Source organism: Denticeps clupeoides, chromosome 3 (genome assembly GCF_900700375.1).
Source record: "Denticeps clupeoides chromosome 3, fDenClu1.1, whole genome shotgun sequence".
NCBI classification, from domain to species: domain Eukaryota; kingdom Metazoa; phylum Chordata; class Actinopteri; order Clupeiformes; family Denticipitidae; genus Denticeps; species Denticeps clupeoides.
In genome coordinates this window covers 10,342,199-10,364,602 of record NC_041709.1, presented here as the reverse complement: position 1 = coordinate 10,364,602, position 22,404 = coordinate 10,342,199, and the positions used below count along the sequence as shown (strand labels likewise).

General features: G+C 42.8%; 1 protein-coding gene across 4 annotated transcripts in view; it reads right to left on the bottom strand.

Moving 5' to 3' along the window:
- The window catches only part of dcc (DCC netrin 1 receptor), a 168,637-nt gene that overhangs the window by 76,950 nt on the left and 69,283 nt on the right, over positions 1 to 22,404 (bottom strand). For all 4 annotated transcript variants that reach the window (XM_028973635.1, XM_028973636.1, XM_028973637.1 and 1 more), the window contains exons 3-7: positions 15,212 to 15,499; positions 12,996 to 13,146; positions 12,573 to 12,709; positions 1,076 to 1,230; positions 323 to 443 (exon numbers count right to left, since the gene is read on the bottom strand). In XM_028973635.1, the coding sequence (XP_028829468.1) occupies positions 323 to 443; positions 1,076 to 1,230; positions 12,573 to 12,709; positions 12,996 to 13,146; positions 15,212 to 15,499 (852 nt within the window). The remainder of the gene's footprint in view (positions 1 to 322; positions 444 to 1,075; positions 1,231 to 12,572; positions 12,710 to 12,995; positions 13,147 to 15,211; positions 15,500 to 22,404) is intronic.

Genomic DNA, 22,404 nt, shown 5'->3' with positions numbered 1-22,404 from the left:
TCCTTGTTCAGAAGCACCGTTTTTTATTTTTGCTTGGCTGCAGTGTATTAGGGAGGGTAGTTGGGTGACAAAGTTGTGGCAAAAAAAAAAAAAAAAAATCTCTGGCCGAGTTAACACCAGTGTCACACAACATCTGCTGCCCCTGCGGAGCTCTTAAATCCTGCTCAGCTTGCTGTCCTGTCGCCTGCCCTGCCTGCTGGGTGACCCCTGCCCTTTCTATAGCCATGGGTGGGACTTATGGTGTGTGAGTTTGCTGAACGGCGATGGTGACAGTAGCAGCATGGCGGTGAGATGGGTTAGAAGGGCTGGAAGTGGGTCTTACCTGGCTCTCGCAGGATCAACTGAGCCATGGCCTGGGCGTTTCCAGCCTCGTTCTCTGCCACGCACTGATAGAAGCCTTCATCAGACTTCACCAGCCCAAGGATCTGGAGGTTATTACCATCCTGAAACAAGGCATTTCAGATTTACAATGATGTCTGCCAATGATACACCTTATATGGCTGAGGATGTTACAATGGTGATTACAGAAATAAGCATAACTGCTGTATATATTAAATATGTAAATGATGTGTTCATTAATTATTTGTATCATGTTACATATAATACATTTTTTGTCTGCAATGTTGTGCAATGGTTGTGAATACTGAACTGAATCATTTTGCGAAAAGAAAGCGAGTGGTGAGTTATATATGTTGAACTATACCAAAAAAAAAAAAAGAAAAGAATCAATTGAACATGAACTAGTTCATTTTTATGTGCATATCTATGCAAACCTCAGTGTGTTTATATTAAAATAATAAACATAAATTCATAAGTATAAACAAGTAACAGCGTGAATAAGGTATAAGGTTTAGAAAAACATCAAATGTTTGTAATGTCCTCAGTCCTTGCAAGGTCCTTTTTATAGGATTCTCATCCCTTTTCTCTAAGAAGGTAGAGCAGTTTTTCTGTCATACTTAAATATGAAAGGTGATGAGAGCAGAATGTTCTGGAGTCATGCTCCAGGAAATCTACTGGAACACTGATGAGTGTGTGTGTGTGTGTATGTGTGCCTCTTAAAATGATTTTTACTCACCACAATCTGAAAGTAATCGCTTGGGATGACAACCTCGCCATTTTTTACCCAGCGTACACTGGGTTGGGGGTTTCCTGTCACAGCACATTCCATCTCGATGTCCGTGCTCTCGTAGGCATACATGTTAGATGGGTAATTCAGGAACTGCGGCGGCACTGAGGAGGAAACAAGAGTTACAGCGGACATGTCAGATGTGGACTGACAAAATACACAAATGTGCGCTGCTTGGAACAGAAAAAAGGGGACAGACATGTTACACATGATGTTCCAGTCCTACAACCTTTTTAAAATGTCATGTAAATGTTTTCCAAGCGAGGACACACAAGATGGATAAATCTGCAAACACATCGTCTGACCCAGTGTTATAAAAACTCCTCGGATTGGTGACAAAAAGCCGTCTCATGAATGTGCAGATTGGATTCGTGTGGCCATATGTGTGGCATCTAAATCTGAGCAGCGCTGCTTCCAGTGCATGGGTCTGCATTCGCAGTGGTAGACTGCAAGTATAATCCCTGCACAAATACCCCGAGTGAGGTTTTTTTTTCCATACAGGCCACCTGTAAAAATAGTGAAGCACAATATTCGTGGAATCATTCAAAAATGTTAATGTATCTCTTTTATTTCAGAGGATAATCCTCTTTCAGAAGATAATTGGTGTGAAAACAGTCAATTAGAGCCTGGCTGGAAAATAAAATGTCATGTTCCTATAACGAATGGAATCAAAGGAAGCATAAAAAACGGACAGAAATTGCATTGCAAAAATTACACTGTTGCAGAAAATCACTGTTTAATTAACATGTATATGAAACTACCTGTATTTCATGATCACACAATAGATGTATCTGGATTTATAATATCTATATATTACATTAATCTTAGAGGCCTTAACCTTTGGCTTTCTTTGCAGAAATATGATTAAAACTGGGCTGAACCAAGGATTCAGTTTAAAATATGTTGTGAAATCTTTTTTGTCCCCAAGTCCTCTCAGAATTTATGATTTTCATAATTAATTCAGGTCCATTACCACACTGCAAAAAAGGCTAAAACAAATCTTATGATAAATGGGTGGTAGTAGCCTAGTGGGTAACACACTCGCCTATGAACCAGAAGACTCAGGTTCAAATCCCACTTACAACCATTGTGTCCCTGAGCAAGACACTTTACCCTAAGTTGCTCAAGAGGTACTGTCCCCTGTAAATACTGATTGTAAGTCGCTCTGGATAAGGGTGTCTAATAAATGCTGTAAATAGGAAACGTTGTTGGGCTTTGTTTATACATGAAAATCCATTATGGCACATAAGTTAATGTTTAATGCTTTTCCCACTTTCTGCTTTAAAAACAAAAGTCATAGCTGACGATTCTTCTAGATAAAACAACCTGGCAGGACATATAAGAATAAAACAAAATAAGTGGCATATACCATTGATTTATTTGGGTAGACAGGAATGAACACATCAGTGTGCTTTGGCCACAGGGCCTTTATCAATGCATGCATGGGAGGCCTTAAAATAGAATAAATTGACAGATTACATCATAACAGGAAGGAGTGGCATAAACGTGTCATTTGTGCTACATCATAACATGATCAATTAAATGTTCACAAGAATTGTCCATTCAGGCTCTTTTTTTGAGATCCAGTATTTGTTAAATTCTACTCACTCTCTCACTCACTGTCCATGACCAACTTGGTCCTACTCACATGGATGCTGCACAGCCCGGGGTGCCAGCTAACCCCAGAGCGCACACACACACACCTCCCACTTGCACCTATGAACAATTCAGTCTCCAAGTGTACATGCCTTTGGAAAGTGGAAAGGACACAAAAGGTCCAAAAGTTCCAAGACAGGATTCAAAGGCCACGTCACGGTCCCGCCATGTTATATACTAGTGGAATTTTATTTACTTGATATTCATTAGCAAGAACAAACATAAGGCCTAGGGTATATTTTAACCATACTCATAATATTATTGCAGTAAATGCAGGGCGACGATCAGCAATGCAAAATGGTTCTCTTGAGCCCGGTTTATAATTGAAAACTTAAGGACTGAGACATTCAGACATGGACAAATAAACATGAGAGGAAGAAAATAAGAACAATGAGTGGAGTGAACAGCTGAAGCTGCTGAGTTGAGGGACAGGCAGCGGTGTGGGAGTGTGACAGTCCACCCCATCACTCAGACTAAAGTCTGCAGGCAGGCCTGCCGGCCAAGGGAGTCAGGTGACAGGTGAATGGCCTTTCACTGTCTGTTTCTCTCCACCTTTCCCTCACTGTCCACATAAACCGCAGCTACCTGGTGACACAGGGCACAGTGGCAGACAGACAAAAAGCAAGAACATGAAAAAATTAAATAACCCACCAAGGCATAGAGCTCCATAATGCCGCCCTGTATATACCACTTTAAACACCTCAAGAGAAAGCATCAACATGGTTTTCTTACCAGGGTCATCGCAAATATATAGCATCTTCCACACAGACACCTGTCTGCCTAACTCGACGCAACCTTCACTCAGCCATTAACTCTAGTGCGCATGTTTCTTTGCCTATCTGCAGGTGATGGATGAAATATCACAGAGGCAGAAGATCGAAAAAGAGAACATTGCCGATAGATAATTTATACGACATCCTGTTCAAAACAGTGTGTTGCATGATGCCCAGACATAAGAGTCTGGCATTAACTTGCTTAATTGCTCAGGTCTGCAAAAGCAGCAATTGTGGTGGCTCTTGCCGGCTGGAGCCATACTTGGCACCCGAGTTCTTGTCCGTGTTTCTGTGGGCCTGCTGGGCTGTACTATGCCATGCATCAATATGCCATTGGCCATGGTGTTACTTTATCAGTGGTGTATTGTGCTAATTAAGCCATAACGATTTCCTTTAAACTGTAGTCCCAACATTTTCACCAGGGGGATATGCACTAAACTGGCAATTAAACGGGCAAGGAGCTTAGGATGCTAAAAACATGTAAAGCATAGTGTAGTGCCACAACACTTTAATGTTAAAATATATTCTCTTTTATTCATTGGCCAGATATGACTCTCTATTGTGAATAAAGCATAAATTGAATAATTCCTCAGATAAAAAGCAAAGCAGTTGTTGTAAGAGGTGTTTCAGAATGTCCTCGTTTTAGTGCATTACCATGACAGCCCAAACCATCCCATCAATTTTCATAAAAGGCTAAATTCTAAGAAATAAACAACAGTAATAATAATAATAATAAAAGGAAGGAGAAGAGAGGGAGAATAATGTGAAGATCCTGTGCTGGTGACCACATATGTCTCTTCCAGCCAGCAAATTAACATGACAAAGCGGACTGTGTACGAGCTGCGATCTCATATGAGCCGGCCATAATGACTTTCCCTGGGCCCATTGAAATGTAAATCCACACATCAGTCATCTGAATAAACATCTGGCACGTGGTATCCCGCAACTCGGCGGGCTGCGTGGCAATACCGCTCCCCCATGGAGCCCATCCCGGGGGGGTATGTGGTCTCAAGGGGGAGGTACCAACAGACCATTTCACCGCCACTCTGTGACCCACTTGGAGATAAGTGTTTGGAAGCGTGAAGGGTAGGCATGTAAACGGTGCTGGGCAAACAGCAGCGACGCCCGCGGATGGGGACGCGTTGTTATGGCAATACAACCTGATTTCAATTTGTATTCTCCATAAACGATGCATTATTAATGAAGCGCCAGGGACGTACAGCACGGCACTGGCTGCCACCTTATCAGCCTGTCAAGGGGATTAGGATTATGGCAGCAAATTCTACACTGATTCCGTCCAGTCAGTTTAGACAGAGCAGGAAGTGCTATTACTGCACGTTCATTAAAATACTTTTTTTGCTCCTATGAATCATTGTGATTTTTAATGAACATGCAAATGTCGTTTACTGACCTAGATTTCAAAATTGTTCTCAAGGACAAATGAATTCCAAGAGATTTTTAACAGTTTTACAGTAGCCTACAGTATATGCCTATATACTGTAGCCTATATGACCATGGGGATGACATCAATTGACATGATATGACTGTTTTTCTGTAGGGATTCTGTGAATTAGACCAACCCTAATCGCAAGTGCTCTTTTAAGACTGCCATAAGTCTCAGTCTAACAGGATAGATGTTGGCAAAATGCATTAATCCAATCTGACAAGTGTAACTGACCATAAAACATTGGTGTGATCCTGCCATTAGAGTGTCCCCTTCAGGCCAATGACCTCAGATCATTTGTCAGCTACTGGAAAAGCATATGGATTCTGTCAAGAACTAACCTTTTTACCAACAGGGTATGGATGATGCAATTTTGCCAAAAGTGGCATGATGACAGGAGATGAAGGCCGAAGTTCATCATAGACAACAGCTGGGCTTGTGTGGCAACGCTTTTTGTACGGTGTAAAATCCCAGACGTGTTTGGCAGTACCGGACTGGCAATTGAGTGCTAATCCATGAATATGAAGTGTAAAGAGATGACAATTTCACACACATCTGCAGCCAGAGGCGCATATAGCACCACGTCTGATCCCTCTTCTGCAACAAATTTGTAACGGACATGTGAACACAATTCACTTTGATTTGATGTGGTCATGTCCAAGCCTCCAGAGCCTCCAGCAGTACCATAATATAATATGGTCTCTTTTTTTTCATAACTTTGTGTCCAAGCTCAGGGCATGCAGCCATTGCCCACTGCAGTGTCATTTGCAGGACAGCATGATTAGGTCAAGCAACAGATTAGGCACATTAAATAAATGAGGGATTTGTGTGTAGTTGGGCTGATTCTGAGAATTTGGGTCATCTCCCAACGCTGCGCCTGGTGGCTGTCTGGGTGACGAACAGCCAGGCAACAGTGGTCAGACAGGGAGGTGTGACGTGGGGGTGCTCCCTTGCCCTTTCGTCTAAGCGGCTGTCAAACTTGCACAAGAAAATCCACCGAAAAACAAGCAACAAGGAGTTGGTGTCACATCAAACCTGTGGAAGTATGGGTGTGGGCACCGTCTCATACGAGACCTGGCATTTTATTTATTCTTTTTTTTTCAACAAATATAAGCAGACTGCAGAGTCAGTTTTTAATTTGTTATATCAGATTGATTCCACTGATTGAATTCTCCTCAGCCAGCCAGTCACCTTGCTTGGTTCTGGTGTGCTTTTTGTCTTTAGTCATTTTTTTTTATTTTTATATCATCTTTATTGAATCGGGAAGAGATTCATGAGGCCGAGTTGCAAGCAGCATTGGCAGCATGTTAAATGTTTGCCCACACAGTGAAAATAATTCGGGTTCACAATTAATCATCATTGACCCCATGCTGTTCATCAGTCAGCTGGGAGGGATAAGTCGGGTTTTGACAATTACTGTCTGCAGCATAATGAGACACACTTTGGCATGAAAAATCAAGCCTGGGTGAAATGTCTCTTCTCCTTGAATTAAAGCAGATCAGGGGAATGAAGGAACACGATCAATAATGCCCAATCTGTCCACGGATGATGTAGAGCAAATCCATACTCTGTGCAAGAATCATTTCATTCAGGCAAAATATTAGTGAAAATGTAGGGGCAAAATACAACAACAACAAATGAGATCGAGCAACAGAGCAGAAGCACCTTGGAGTGAACGTTTGCATGAAAATGCAGTCATTGACATTTTCTTGGGCAAATTAATTGGGCTGTTTAAGCCCTTAATGAGCTTCATTGAAGTCATTATTATTGGAAATAAGAAACATTCATTATCCCACAGTTAGCATCTTTAATGGTGTTGTGTTTGTTGAATAATGTCTTATGGATTTTAGACATTTTTCCTCTTAATTGTGGCTTTACATAATTAATACTATATATATATTTTAAATGCTTAATTACAGCATAATACAATATATTAAAATCCAGTTTCATCATGCACCATGTCACGACACCAAGGAAGGGGAGGACCCAAGCACAAAATCTGGATGAACAAACATATAGGGTTTATACTATCGGAAAGGCAAAACAGGAAAAGGGAAGGCCCACTCTCATGGGGACACTCCACATCTGAAACACAAACCCCATCAATACCATTAACACACCCAGAGTCGCACCGACTTGGACCACAACCATTAAAACTGCCCTGCGCTTTAAAGGAGAGATAACAGGTGTAGGGAATTGGGAATGGGCGTGGCCTGCAATCAGTGCCCCAGGACTGGCAATGACCCAGAGTATCATCGTTACACCGCATCATTAATATGATCTGGCAAAAAAATCTATTGGAGTTTAATGCGTGCGGTAATCCTAATCCCATAATAACGGTGTGGTTTGCAATCCAGACATGTTCCCTGTAATACCCAAAACAGTATTTGTGATACGACACATTTTAGCTACACATCACCTAAATTCAAACTTATTTGCATGAGTTTTACTCTCTTTAACACCTGCACCACATGACAGATTCATTTTTTTCCACAGAGGCCACTGCATTAGGGCTCTTAGATTGCATACATCACTATCTTGGCACTTTTGTGCTTATCTTGCAGGAAACAGGCTCAATTTTTTTTTCAACTATACCCCTGTCATATCTGTGCTTTATCATTTCTCTGCCTCTGCAGTGCTAGACTGGGCTTCAGGGGGAATGGTTCTTTAAAGTCACACTAAAAGGTAATGGTGAATATACTGCACCTCTGTATATAACTTGTGCACTGAGCTTTTTTCGTAAAATAACTTTACTGAATCTGCTAATAGCAGAAAGACTAGTAATTTACTTTGGTTTGTTGGTTGGTTGGGAGGTTGATTAATATTTGAAGACATTAGTGTACATCCATTTATCAGTGTTAGTGTAAAATTAGTGGAGTATTGTGTTATATGTGATCATAGTGCCTATGCCCCAACTTATATGGGCACGTTTTGTACATTCCCATCATCAGACATTTTAATATTGAATCATGACAGAGTCTACTTTGACCTTTTCTTTTATAATAAATGACTATTTCCAATACTCCAAGATGCTGACATTAGTACTGGTCAGACAATAAATCAATACATTATCAATATGCTGGCAATCAATTGTGATGCATCAATTGATTGCTTGAAAGTGTGTGTCTGTGTGTGTGTCTGCATGCACAGGCGTGTAAGTGTTTTTATAAAGAAATAAAAAAAAAAATGTGCAGAATGCAATTTTTGCCATGTTGCAGTTATGAAATAAAATGATTTTGCTAAAACCCCTGCTTGTTACAGGTAGAAGTTCACAGTACTTGTAAACTGTTTTATTTTGAAGTTTTTTTGTCTAAATATCTGTGATTGAAATGCTGCTCTCTGCAGTGGCCGAGTGGCCGTTATCTACACGCCGTATCACATGCTGTGAAAAATGAAAAGCAAACATAGCAGCGGGGGAGCAAAACATGCTCAGATTCTTTAGAGAGCATTTATCAGCTTCATATGTAATATAGCAGATACACATCTTCCCATTAATAGGCTCTGTGGATATGACGGACAATGCTTTGGCTCGCTGCCGTTCTCAAAAGCCGCACTTGGCTGTTTGCCGGCGTCTGGGCCACTGAGCTTCTTCATAAGCCTGACGGCTGTGTGTACGCACTGGCTTATCCCACTTCCTCTCTTTTGGAGAGAACCGTGCCAAAACGGAGAGCTGGTGGCGGGCCAGGCCACCCAGTCGGCAAGATGTGGGGCCTCGGCTGGCCGAACTCAGGAGACCGGCGCTTGAGATTAGGGTCTTATCTGAAAAAAATCTAAAAAAGGGAGGAGATCCCAGAACTGACCGGCACAGAGCTGGTCACAGCACACAGTGTTAATGAATGGGCTATTAACATGACATTTGCTGTTGTGCACTGCAGCTCAGCTCGGTGTTACACCTTAAGGAAACAGAAACGGGGCAAAAAACAACAAGCCCCACAGGCAAGCAATGATGCAACAATCCGAAATTAAGGAAGTTGGAAAAACTCTGTACACGTTTCAGCAAAAAATGCTAAGGGCTTTTTCTGGCAGAGCTGAGACAAATAATAAACAAAATACAACCAGAATGTAGTAAAGATTTATTCCTTATCATTGGTAGTAATTGCTTTGTCTCATTGCTGTATGCCCGAAATGCAGCGTCACGCTCCGGGCAATTTGTGCTTCTTTTCATCATGGAGAAGAATGGAGAAAAAAAAGCAATGAAGGAAATGGGGGATGCAGACGGCAGGTAGGCAGGAAATAAACACCACAAATTGGTGATGTTGATCATGTTCTTTCATCACCTTAGATCCTGTGCACATAGATCAGAAAGCCGTTTAATTTTCCCAGCTGGGCCGAGCAACGCGCCGCTTCTTCTCACCACTCAACGCCTGACTGCCTCCTCACCCCCTACTGTCTACTTCCCATTCTTTATTTATTTGGTTTTTTTTCCCACCTCTTCCCTCAGACGTCTTTGATCCCCCCTCTCTCACGTTTCCTCTTCTTCTCCATGACGTCTTACTCTTAGGCGAACACCTTGCTACATTTCAATATTGCATCTGACAGCCACATGTATTTTTAAATACTGCGGGGGCCTGAAACGCACTGGGCTGTGGGGCAGTGTAGGGGTTTGCCACAGGTGCTGGAGCCGAGAGGAATTTCCAGGGAATAAGCAATTACAAAGTGAACTGAATACTAACCCCTGAGCCTCGGTTTTGTACAACATTTAATGCAAATTATAGCAATGTGGTACCCAAAAAGAGCATGTCACTGCTGCTATATGGTGAGACAAAGAGACATGTGTTGCATTGTGGGTAAAACCAATCAGTGTAGCTCGTCTTGAGGGAGGCATTAGAGTGACTCATCTGCTGGAGAGTGATAGCACAGGTCTGATGAGCCCTGGAAGAGGGGAAATTGTGAAGGCGCATTAATGAGAGGCGTGTTGCGTCAGAGCCTGAAATATAACGTTCTAAAGTGAGGCGCGTTCGCCTGCCGCAAAGCCATTCATTCAGTTTTAATGGGCAAGTGTCAGCCCCTGCCAGTGGTTTACACTGGTTCTGCAGTGCTCCACAAAATCCTTCATGCTGCGATCACATGTAGATGCCACTCACAGGAAATATGTTCGGCCATGTCTTCCATACAAGCCGCTTGGACAAGTCGTATGTTCAAAACAACACAGGCCCCTTATGCTACTGTTCAAAAGTTTAGGGTCGTTTAGAACACAATATGAGATAAAACAGAAAATATTACAACATAGTCGATGAAATAGTCATCTTGTAGCCAACATGATGTAGACAAATCCACATTTGCTGATGCAATAGACATTGAATTGCTTATATTAAGATGTAATAAGATGACTGAAAAGGCTTTTCTAGTAATCAGTGAAGCTTTCAAAGTAACAGACTTGCATTAGTGAATTCAGCATTCCATTGGAACTTAGGACTAAATATTGCTGACAGTGGGCCACTCTACAATTATGCAGATATTCAATTCTTTGCAGCCTTAATAGTTATCCCTCCATAAGACCTGTTCTCTACTGTCAGAGTTTGGCTGTTGTTCTATGTGTAGCGCTGCAATGTGAACAAAAGCCCAGCACAATTCGTGGCACACATCACACATCACAAGCATAAGTGTTTCCCACGCACCATCTGCTAGGACCCGAGCTCAGGCAAAGGTCTGCCTGCGTCCAGTTCCATCCTTGATTATCCTGTCCCTTCTCAAAAACCTGTCCACTTATCCATCTTTCCCAGAAGTATATGTAGCACAGCATGACCCAATAAGGGATGTATCAGGCATATCTGCAGCAAGCAGCCTTTCCTCTCATTCCCCTGGATGCCACTAACCCAAACAGACAGAAAAAAAAATATATATATATATAAACGATATAAAGGGATAAAGGGAACAAACTGAACATGTAACGTACAAATGGCCAACTTCAAATGTGCCCAAGCAGAGGGCAGGTAGAGCCTGAGTTTGACACATTGCAAAGGGTAGGACATCATAAACCTTGATCAGCCTCTGAGTGCAGCATCTGACAGACAAGCATCTTCTTCACATTATCTTCCTTCTCCAAATATCTTCCCATGTTGGTTTATATGGAAGTACAGAATACAAATTAGAGCAGATGAAGTGGAGAAAATTCACCAACACACACATTTTGTGTTTTTGTGTCAGAGAAAAGGAGCCCAGCCATTGTAATATAGCCTCTGTATCCCACGGATACAATCTAATTGGATTAATTGCAAAAAAAGGCTTTTTTTAGACACCCCTACACCATCCCCCCCATGAAATAGGCAACTAATGAAATAGAGACTGATTAATTGAAAATAAACAGCATCAGAGTTGTGTACATGATAAATAAAGGATGCAGAAGGCCATTTCTGTATCCCCCTTTATGCGCACCCTTTAATTTCACCCTCAGACCTGGCCCCCGATGCTTATGAAGGTGAGAAAAGTGAAAGTATTTACAGATGTAAAGCCCTATCTCACCAATTAAGCATAGCTCTGCATAATGAAGAATGTGCTTGTGAGTTAATTATATTTTAATTTCATTTGTCTTGCAGACACAACAGCTTTAATGGTTATATGGAAGTTTGCTGTTTGGTTTAATCAGGTGTAATTTCCTCTCCACACAAGCATTCTACATTTGTAATAAAATGATGTACACGCATTGTTGAAATGTGTCATATGCTGACAGAGCTTTAGCAGGTCTGAAGTTCAAATGTGGCAATTCCACAGATGTTTGCAACTGCTTATGCCATGATTAATAATCTATGTGCAGATTTTAATGGATGAGGGTAAATCCTAGAAAAGATTATTATGCGGGATGAACATATCTGCAGTCGCTTGTGCCACTCTGGTAGCTGGAATTGAAAAAGGATGATGCTTTGGGAAAGAAAGGAGAAAAAAAAGTCTAATTTGAAGCAATCTTTGTTTGTAGGAATCCAGAACCTCTCAAGGAGACCTAAATGAGCAGACAAGATTGGCAGGTCTCGCAAACTCTTTTAGCAAAAGCTATAGTGCCGCCTGATTGAGAATTCAGCGAACTTAATTTCAGAGTTCCTCGCAGGACCCTCCCTCTCCAGCAGTGGCTAGATTAGATCAAATAATGTCTGCTGGCTAGAGTCTGAGGGCAGACAGAAAACTCTTTCAAGGACAGTTTACAACTGCCTCTGTCTCCTGAAGAGCCTTCATCAACGCCTGTGTGACATGGGAGTGGCAGCGACTTGCCAATTTGCACTGCACACAGATGGAAGGCAGACTTAATGGTGCGGTTGCCTTCAAGTGACAGAATTACTTTTAATAATGTAAAACAAATGTGTCTAAATATTTAATGAAATGGCACAATCCACATTAAAGACCTATCTGGGGCAACAGCTTCCACTGAAGTTCTCTAGTTCTTCCCTCTGGTCATTAGGGATGAAAGACGGTGAAACGACTGTAACAGAATATTGCTGGTTGCTGTGTGATGCGGGAGGATAGTGGTTGACCTTGACTGCGCTGTTTTTCAAAAGGTCTCGTGAACACACAGAGATGCTCTGAAAGAGCATGGGAGATAGCAACACAGAAAATAAAAAATAGAGCATCCCACGAGACCTACCCATAACCGAGAGCTCGGCGGAGGAGGTGATGTTCTCGTTCTTGTTGTGCGCCACGCAGCTGTAGGCGCCCGAGTCATCGTCGGTTACGCTGCTGATCAGGAGGTTGCTGCCACCCAGCAATGAGTACTTTTTTGACCTGAATTAAAAGCAGAAGGGTCACCAGAGGCCATGAAAATAAAATGAACAGAACATACCGTCTTTTATTGGTTGACTGAGACACATCAGACATACAACAGTACTTGTGCCCTGTAGAACATTCCAGATTGTTACATAAATATGAGGTGCCAAAATTAGTAAGAGAAAAAAAATATTACAATATGGCAATTCATATGGTATTCGTCAAGGAAAATAATGAAATTCCCTGTATAGATGTTTATGTACATTCAACCTCTCCTGCATGTGGGTGGACCCCCCATCCTTACCGACTCTCGATCATTTCATTGCCCCTCAACCAGTAGAAAGAGGGGGTGGGGTAGCCCGAGGCGGAGCACTCCAGCACGGCATCCTTCCCTTGCAATGCCGTCACCTTCTGTGGCCTCTGCAGGAACACCAGGCTTCTCGACACGCCAGGCTCTGCTCAGTAAAACATACAAAGAACAGCAGAGCTTAGCAACGCCGCCGGACAGATCACACCGCCGACACGGTGGACATGCGAGCTGAAACCGAACGTCCATTTGAAGATCTACGGTTCTGGATAAAATACCACCTAAGGGGGGTGGAGCTCTGTAGGGTAAACAATCATATACTGTCTATAACTGTTTGTTATGGCTCTCCAGGGATGGATGTGGTTTTGGCTCGGCAGCTGAGGTGTTGGGTGGGGTCACTTCTGCCTGAGCTCCTGAAGTTCCCCAGGGATGGGATTCGACAGTGAGAGACAGATTCTGCAGCGGCCGACGGCAGTGTCATTCCACAGACACAAAGATAGTCTGCTCCTCGGCATACATACACAGACACATACACCTACAAATGCACACACACACAACCTCTGCGTCAAACACAGTCTCTCACATTTCAAATTCACCTAGTGCCCACTGGTTGTTCAGGCCTGACCAAATACCTCCAACCCAGTTGACCCTGGAAAACCAGTGGGACTCCAAAGGAGCCTGGACTTGTGTGGCGATATCAGCCAGGCCACTTTCATTTATAGCTTGTGTTTTCCTTCTTCTAGCCCTTAAGTAGGATGGGAAGAACACTTTCTGCATTGCAGTAACAGTGACCTATAAAACCAAAAATCCAATTAACAGTAGCTACCAATACACTGTTTTCAGAACCCATCCAAAACTCAAACAATATCTGATAACTGAGATATGAGAGGAGTGGCTGATATCTGTACCCCTTTAAAAATATGGCTTCCTAATAAAGTGGCCATGTAGCATATATTGCCCAGTTAAGCTCCATAGAGCTCAATAGACCTTTGGCAACCCTGTGGGTGTTTTCAGCAGAGTGATCCCCCAGTGATCCTCTAGGGGAGACAGGATCCTGTATATGCATATGAGAAATCTCTTAACTGAAAAAGTGCCAGGGTGAAGACGGTAGCATAATTTTCAACAACAGCAATAAACGTGCCGATTGTGCCCTAAGCCCACAACCTCAGTGCTGAGTGTTTTTTGGGGTAGTCAGTAAGGGAGACGGATACTGAATACTGCAAAAGGTCTGTTGTTTTTGGAGAGATTTAGCAAACTATATATATTTTCTTGTCTGCATCACACTGGGGACTTTCCTGGCTGGTGGAGCAATTTTGCTACGTTTAAGAGTTCAGATGTCTGAGTTCAAACATGTAATGGGATTTTTACAAAATAAAGCGTGAATTTCAATGGCTTAATGCATTCTTGGCCACGACTTCAAAAACAGAGAAATCCACGCACAGCCCATGCCAGCTGTCAAGCCATTAGACATGGCCAACAAGTCTGCATTCAAAATGAATCTCGCTCCCTCTGTCTCTCTTGCTCACTTTCTGTGTCAAAGAGCACATGCCATCAATCCATGCTCTTCCATTAGATGAACACTGTGAAATAGCTAGATGGCTGGTGATTTTAAAATGCAATCCATGAGTCAATAATATTAATGAGTCTAACCTACCAGTGACAAAATAACCATCACTTAGCTTATCCTACTTTTCCATAAACAAAACTGCTAATCAATATTAGAGCTGCATTCATTCTGTTATTTCATATTGAAAGATTAATATTTAAGTATTTTGAGTTTATTATGAATGACAGTGGGCTAATCTTGTATCTGGCAACCCCACTATTTTGCACATGTGACATATTGACAGTAGAGCATTTAGAATGCAGAATGACGACATCGTCAGTCATTGCTATGGGCTCCTCCCAAAAAACAGAGCCCCCCAAAAAAGCTCTGTAAAAATATTGATAATGAACAAGGAGTGTTTTTTATGTCTATCTGTTTATTTATTTTAATCCTGAAGACCCTCCCCAGAAACAACATGTTACCATGCTAATCTGGGTGTCGGGATTCTCTAAATAAAAGCACCTTATAATTAATACATGTATATCTAGGCTCACCTGAGTCTGCATCTGTGTTTATAGTCTATACAAACACACACACACACACACACACACACAGTATATACCAGTGTTGCACATGGTGAGAGATGCTCACAGAGAGAGATCCTCACCTGGCAGGACTCGCAGGTCTGCATCTGTCCCAGTCCGGGCGCTTCCGGGGTTCTCGGCCAGACAGCGGTACGTGGCAGAGTCCGGCGGTTGCACCTGGCTGACCTGCAGCGAGCCGGACGGAAGGACCACCACTCGGCTGTCGGTAGTGAAGGTGAGTGGCAGGTCTTCGCGGTTCTTCTGCCAGCGCACCACTGGCATGGGCTCACCTGTTACCTCACAGCGCAAGAGGGCTGTGTCGCCCATGTAGGACGACACCGACTCCGTGGGCACAACCACCCTCAGAGGACCTGTGAAAATAGAGACATAAGGGTTTTAATAATCTTGTAAGTAACCTTTTAGTCAGATTTATTCAACATGTCATATGAAAACTATTAAAGATTTAAAAATTTACTTTGATGTAAAAAGGCAATGTATCATTTTCAATTACTTCATCTGCATGACCAAACTGCAAACCCATCTGTGGACCAGCCAGTTTTTATCAGACCTCAATTTGTCTCCAGCTCCTTGCCACCCCCAAAAACACACACAGACACAGGCAGGGAGGCTTCAATATGCATGCAGAGACCCACAGTGCCAGCATTGTCAGAGGGTGTGACTTATGACCACTAATTTTTTTGTATGTGTAAGATCTTGTTTCATGCTAAGTGTTGTGTGCCGTTAAACAAGGAATAAAGTTTGCAAAAATAAATGATTTGCACATTTAAAATCCGAAGCCAACATTATATTTCTAGCAAATAATGACGCGCTGTCAATTTGTACCTAGAATAAGGTATATGGAGGGCTGGTCCCAGCATTCATTGCATTTAAATTAATTAATGTTTTAAATTCTGTTCTGTAATTGCCATGTCAGAGACAGATTGGGATGTGAGTTTAAATGACCCACCATTGTCTAAATGGCTTTCTTCATGTACTTAAAAAAAAAAACAATTTTGCTTTCCATCTTTCTCTGTCCAGCACACTACCTCACAAATATGTTCGAATTATTATCTAAAGCATGTAGAGCTCCCACACATCATTAGCATTACATAATATTTGCATTACATAATATTTGTCTTAAAACCGATGGGGTGCTTAGTGGTTCCTAGAGTGTCAAGGAGTTCTAGGCCACCACTGCCCCTTAAATTGCATGTACACAGTCCAACAAGCTTAGCCGAAACCAGGGATTGAACAAGGGACCTGGAGTTTAACGGACAGTTATCGGAAAAATGGGCTGTTGTACGCCTTTGATTAGGGTTCTTTGGCAAGAATGGAATTACCACACAGATAAAGGCTTAGCGTGGAGAGGTCTATCTGCGAGTGCTGCTGTGAGTTCCTCAAAACATCTTCCTCTTTCATCCCCCCAACCAGACTCGGTGTTCATCACTATGCCACCAAATCCTGAGAGACCGAGTTGAGCGAATATCTCAACTTTAAGCCTTGAGGTCATTTCAGGATGACACCGCAAATCTTCCCCATCTCCTCCTGGACACTTAAAAAAAAGACAACATTTTCTGTGTGATCCGTATTTAACGCTAAGCCTCTTGCATTGTGATTGTGTTGGAGATTTGTGGAAATCCAACGATGTCTGCGTGTTGGGCTGGAGTAGGGATGGGTGGAGTTTACATGCAGGTCTGCCATGGCCTTGTCTGTGGTCTGATTCCTGCTACAGAATCAGCGGCTGATTAAATCTGCTCAAATCCTCTTAAAGGCGCCTCAGTGCACTTGAGGTCTGTTTCCAAAACAGGAGAATGTGTTCACAGCAAATGTCAAAGCCTCTGACCTGGGAGTAGTGGAAGAGAGTGCGTGCATTTGGAGTGTTACTGGATGCATTTCCATTACAGGTTTGCACAAAACATAAGACACAATTGTGAAATGAATGTGTTCCCATTCAGTAAGAAGCTAAGAATCATGGTGATGGACTCCTCTAGATTTCCCCAGGTTTATTCGTCCTGCAGAAACCTCATCGCAAGCTACTATGAAAATGCAAGTTATTTATATGCGAGAGCAAACTCATATGAGGGATTTCTCGGAGTTAATAGTTTGTGAGTTCACAGAAGAACTGTGGAAGAACTGTAGGATGACTCGCTCAACATTTGATGAGCTATGCGATTCAAAAATTAGGTAGAAATGTAGGAAGAATAGTATGAAATAGAGATAATTGTATTACGTAGTTACTACCCAAGGTCATCCAAAGGATTTACTATTTTGTACCTTTTTTATGAGAATATGTATAAATCATTCACAAAATGAGAACTGAGAAACAGGAGAGCAGAAAGAGATGAGGAGACAGAAGAAATGTTATACAGCCTAACAGAGCAAGAGCATACTGATCACAAGCAGAAGTTGACCATAATCACAGTAGGCTGCTGCTCTTCAAAACCAGCACACGTAGCCTTCATGCTCGGTGATGGAGCACAGTGGCCACCTAATGCACCAGATGCTTTCACATTTTTACAGCACAAGCAATGGACAAAACTGAGTATCTGGCATTAAAAAATGTCTTTTCTAAACAAAGCTAAACCTCAGAATTGGAAAAAAAATGAAATAAGTAAAAATACATTTGAAAAGCGCTTAATAAAGGCTGTGGTCTAATACAATCCACAAGGACTTAAAAGACACTATCTCCTATCCTAAAAGACAGAAAGGGTATTCTGACCCAATCCTTTGATTTGGGAACAAATAAATGCAGCGAGAGAGGCGAGGCAACATATGAAGGAGTATAACTGAGGGACAGGATCAGCCCGCAGATAAAAATCTGGGAGGACTCAATCAGCACCCCTAGCATTCACAATGGCGGGTGGAGCACAAATCCATATGGTCTCAAACGCCTCTCCGTCCGTCAGCTCCGCACCACCTCGCTCCAACCTGCGCTCCTCTGCACATCAAGGCGCAGCAGAGCCCGATCAATCACAGCGACAATGCATCTACTACGGCGAGCGAACCCAGCAAAAGATTGAGCCACTCTACCGAGACGGCTGAGAGCGGACGGCTTAGCCACCTGGGCTTCCTGTGGTGTTGATTGCAGGCTCCGCTAAACAGATTTAACAGCACTGCATCGCTGCATTTAGTGAACAGTGAGAGATGATGGGAACACGAATTGGGGGCGTCGGCAAAAGAAAGAGTCTGAGAAAGCGAGGTGGGTAAACAGAGAACGAAAGAGCGTTATGACTTTGATCAGGGTGGTACCTTCAAATCCAAATCCATGAGTGCCACCGAGAGCATTTAGCGCTGTCACGTTTGCCTGTTCAGCTCTCATGTGAGCATCCCTTGCTCCCCTCCCGTCCAAGAACTTTTTTAGAAAATTTCCCATTTTCATTTTGATGTAGCGCAGCTGTTGCTGTTTACTTAAAGGCAGCGGATGCCATGAAGACAGCTGGCGAGGGAGTCACGCTGTTCCGAATTAATCTTGACAATCCCGTTCCTAATCTATCACCCCGGGATGTCCCATCATGCCCAAGGTGTGGAGATTTGAGCGCACTTTCCAATTATCTATGGCATCAATGCAATCAAGAGAGCAAATGTGTAATCCCAGTTATACAGTACATTGCAAATTCCCAAAGGCAGAAACTCATTTACTGGCCAAGTACATCGACAGATTGTTTTATAATGGTATAAAATTATATACCAAGATGTGCATCATATAGTGACATAGCTGCTATCTGTACTGAATCATACTGGTTTGTTACATCTGTATACTGCTTGTATAATTAATTTTATTCGGATATGGGAATGATGTCAAATATTTCCAAAGTGACTCTGTGTATGAGTTATTACAGACAGAGCACACAGCACAAGTCCTTTTCATTGGCAGGGTCCTTCATTCATCTTTTCAGAGAAAGCACTGGGCCTGAGTTAATAATGTGGGTCAATAACACAATGTTTGTAGCACTGCAGGATCTCTGCTGGCGTGTTAGTGTGCTACTCAACTCTCCAAAGTGTGTGCAGTCTCACCCCATGAAGTGATGCTGGGAAGCTCAAACAAAGAGAGACAAGCAGAGGGGTGACATCTGCAATGTTTTCCAGTGCCCAGTCTGGGTCAGTCTTTCTTACACCTGCTGCCTGAATGGAGAATGGAAGTGGACTCCATGTCCCTGACCCTTACTTCACGTTTCATTAACTTAAATTAAACCAAAATTTACACGTTCACAACACCCATCAACTGCAACATTTATGTTCATAAATTTGAATTTAAAACTCAGTTTAAGAGTTTACTCAGCGCATTGCAGAACTTTGCTTCAGCTACACTTTTGACTATTTTTTACTTTTTTGAATATGTAAATTTTAAAAGTTGTCTTTTCTTATATCAGTTTATATATAGTTTCCTCAGTGGTCCTGTCTTGTCTCAAAGGCAAAGAGATAAGGGTGTGACGATCATCCCCGGTGTCCAGCGTCAGCTGGGCACGCTTACCGGTGCACTTTCTGGATTCCCTACACATGTTTTTTTAAAGGAGTGCCTGCACCAGTGTTCCAGGTCCAGTCTTATTGGTCTTATTGCAGCATGTGCGTGGTGTGAGTATGTACAGTGTATGGTCAGTGGGCTGGCATGGCCTCGATCTGCCCTGTGAATTCCTGCCATGCAGCCTGGTGCGGTATGTGCTAGGGCTGAACAATAATTTCTGATTATTCAGTGTATTATGTGCTTTAAAATCTGCGGCATAACCGTAAATCGAAATATGAACTTCGCTGTAACTGGCATAGCACATCCTTGCTTGCTTTAAAGTGGACTTGGCTTAAACATGGGACACATCTGATTGGTGAACATGACTGTCTATCACACATGGACAGTGCAACGCAACTGATGTGCAACAACACTTACCTCCTCTTACCTCCTTCTAGGGTTAAACGTCATTAAATGTAGATTATGTTCAGGCTCATAGCAGCATTGGGCCAATAAGTGTCCACTGCGTTGTACAGGTCAGGCACAAGCAGCGATGAGAGAACCAAGTTGCTTACACCAAAAATGAAAATCCAACCACCTGACCACCCCGCCTGGGAGGAAACTCAGCATTTTCACTCTGCAGAATGCAGACAAAAGTATCAGAATAGGTCTGCGGGTGCAGCTGCAGAAATGTATTAAGTGTAGCCCACCGAGAGCTGTGATGTAAATCGGGCCGGTGCTGATGATTACTCCTGCCTCATCAATTCATAGGGCGGCTGACAGAACTACTGCCACTGCTGGCGTTCAGTCAGCCCAGTTCCTCCTCATCTACCATACTACGTGTTTTAGGTGACATATGGCCCAGGGACTTATGCATATTGCAGCGGTGTGGGGATGAAACCGGCGAATGGCAAATGCATCCGTAACCTAGTTCAAAAACGTGGCTACAGGAAAAATTAAAGATACATAGAGAGAATGTAAGGACAACGCAGGCCTTTTTGTTTAGAATATCCCTACTCCAGGCATTCACTGAGCAGAGTGTGAGTGTGTGTATGTGTGAGTGTGCATGTGACATGCCTACTCGGGGGAAATGACACGCTCGGGGAGGAGCTGTGAAGTTGGTGAGCGTGACGCCTGGGCTCATGCTGTCACAACACTGAATGCGGTTAAGACACACGGAGCTCCATTAAAAAAAAAGCCCTCATCATTCTTTTGTTTCCTCGTGGGTTCTTCATATCTACACTGCAAGGCAGTAACGCAAACAATAGCCCCCTGAAATGTCAAATGTGGCAAATCGTGATTTGATTCTATGCTGCATGCTTCTTTTTAAAAAAGAACAAAAGAATCCCAGTGGAAACCTGTTTATAATCATCCCTCCTGGTATTTTTGAGAACTTACTCCAGATGCATTCTGTATTCCCTCTTTTTCAAACAGGAAACTCTCTGGGCACCTTTCCCCTGAAGGCACCCTTTTCCTATTTCCTAAAAAGGTTTTCATCCCTGTTAGCCTGTGGTCAGGGTTTCTTGAAATAAAGGGAGAAGGTATATTAAAGAAAGCTATGAGAGAGGGACTTTGAGCTGATGACACCCCCCAGTCCTTCTTAATTGAATGTTTGAGGTGCCATTTCATTTGCATTACCTTATCAGCTACAAGCACAGTCACATGCATTCTTGTTCACTGCCTTGTTCACCGGGCCTGGATACAGTCGATGCTGTACAACACGGCCGAGAAACATGCATTCAAGCACCTGTGTGTTTTAAACCATTTATATATATGTGTGTGTATTTTTTATCATTTAAAAGCATCAGAAATACAAAATCATATTATAACATACACACATCATTGTAACTTTATTATAGAAATGTACACCAAATTTTCCTATTGTCATGTGCCTTGTTATTAAATTACATGGAAATTGGAATGGAATGAGTCCAGGGCTTTCCCCTAAAAATGCTGCTTTCATGAAATTTTTTTGTTCTCCCTGTAATTACAATTCATTAAGCCCACGCACTGCTATCAGCCAACTGTGCATTAAATTGCCATTCAAGCGACAAAAAAAGGAAGAGTAGGTTCAAAACGCTAATTAATGACTCCTCAGCATGCTAGTCAACACGCGGTGGAGTTGTGCCGTGCCCAGCCTTGGCTTTGATCCCCGCCTCTTGTGCGCTTTGCACCTGCTTAGCCCTTATCATCTCGCGAGCCGGCGCCCGCCACAGTCCCGTCCTACTGTAGACGGAGTCTATTAACCCAATCGTCCCGTGCTCCTGCCTATCACTCGCTTGCTAATTGGCTCTGAGGAGAGGTCTCAATCTGTCAGCCACCGCGTTTAACCCCTCGCCTCATTAGCAAGCTCAGCCCGGGAGCGGCCCTACCCAACAGCTGCGAATGCGGTGAAGCCACGCAGAATAATGCCTGCTAATGGTTGGGGGACACCTTCAAAGTTTCTTGCCATAATCTTTAAGAAAACAATGGGTGGGAGGGGGCTGGTGGAGTCTGAAGAAATGGATATTTTTTGTTCCGCCCCTGTGAAAGTGGAAAGGAAGTGAAATGGGACTTGAAATGTTAGTTCATGCTTCCCTAGGAAGTAAAGAAAGTGATTGTCTTGTTTCGATGCATGTTGCCGTACAGAGTGCGGTAAATAGGCAGGTTCCCACAGGAGCCTACATGCTAATACACATGGTAATACCTCCCACAGTAAACCTCATGTGAGCGTCGCGTATTCACATCTATCAGGACGCTGCAGCACAGCAACGCAACCTTGGCTGGGAGAATATCTTACCTCTAAACACTCGAGATGAAACCGGGGCTTCCTGCTAACTGCACCCATTCTTCAGA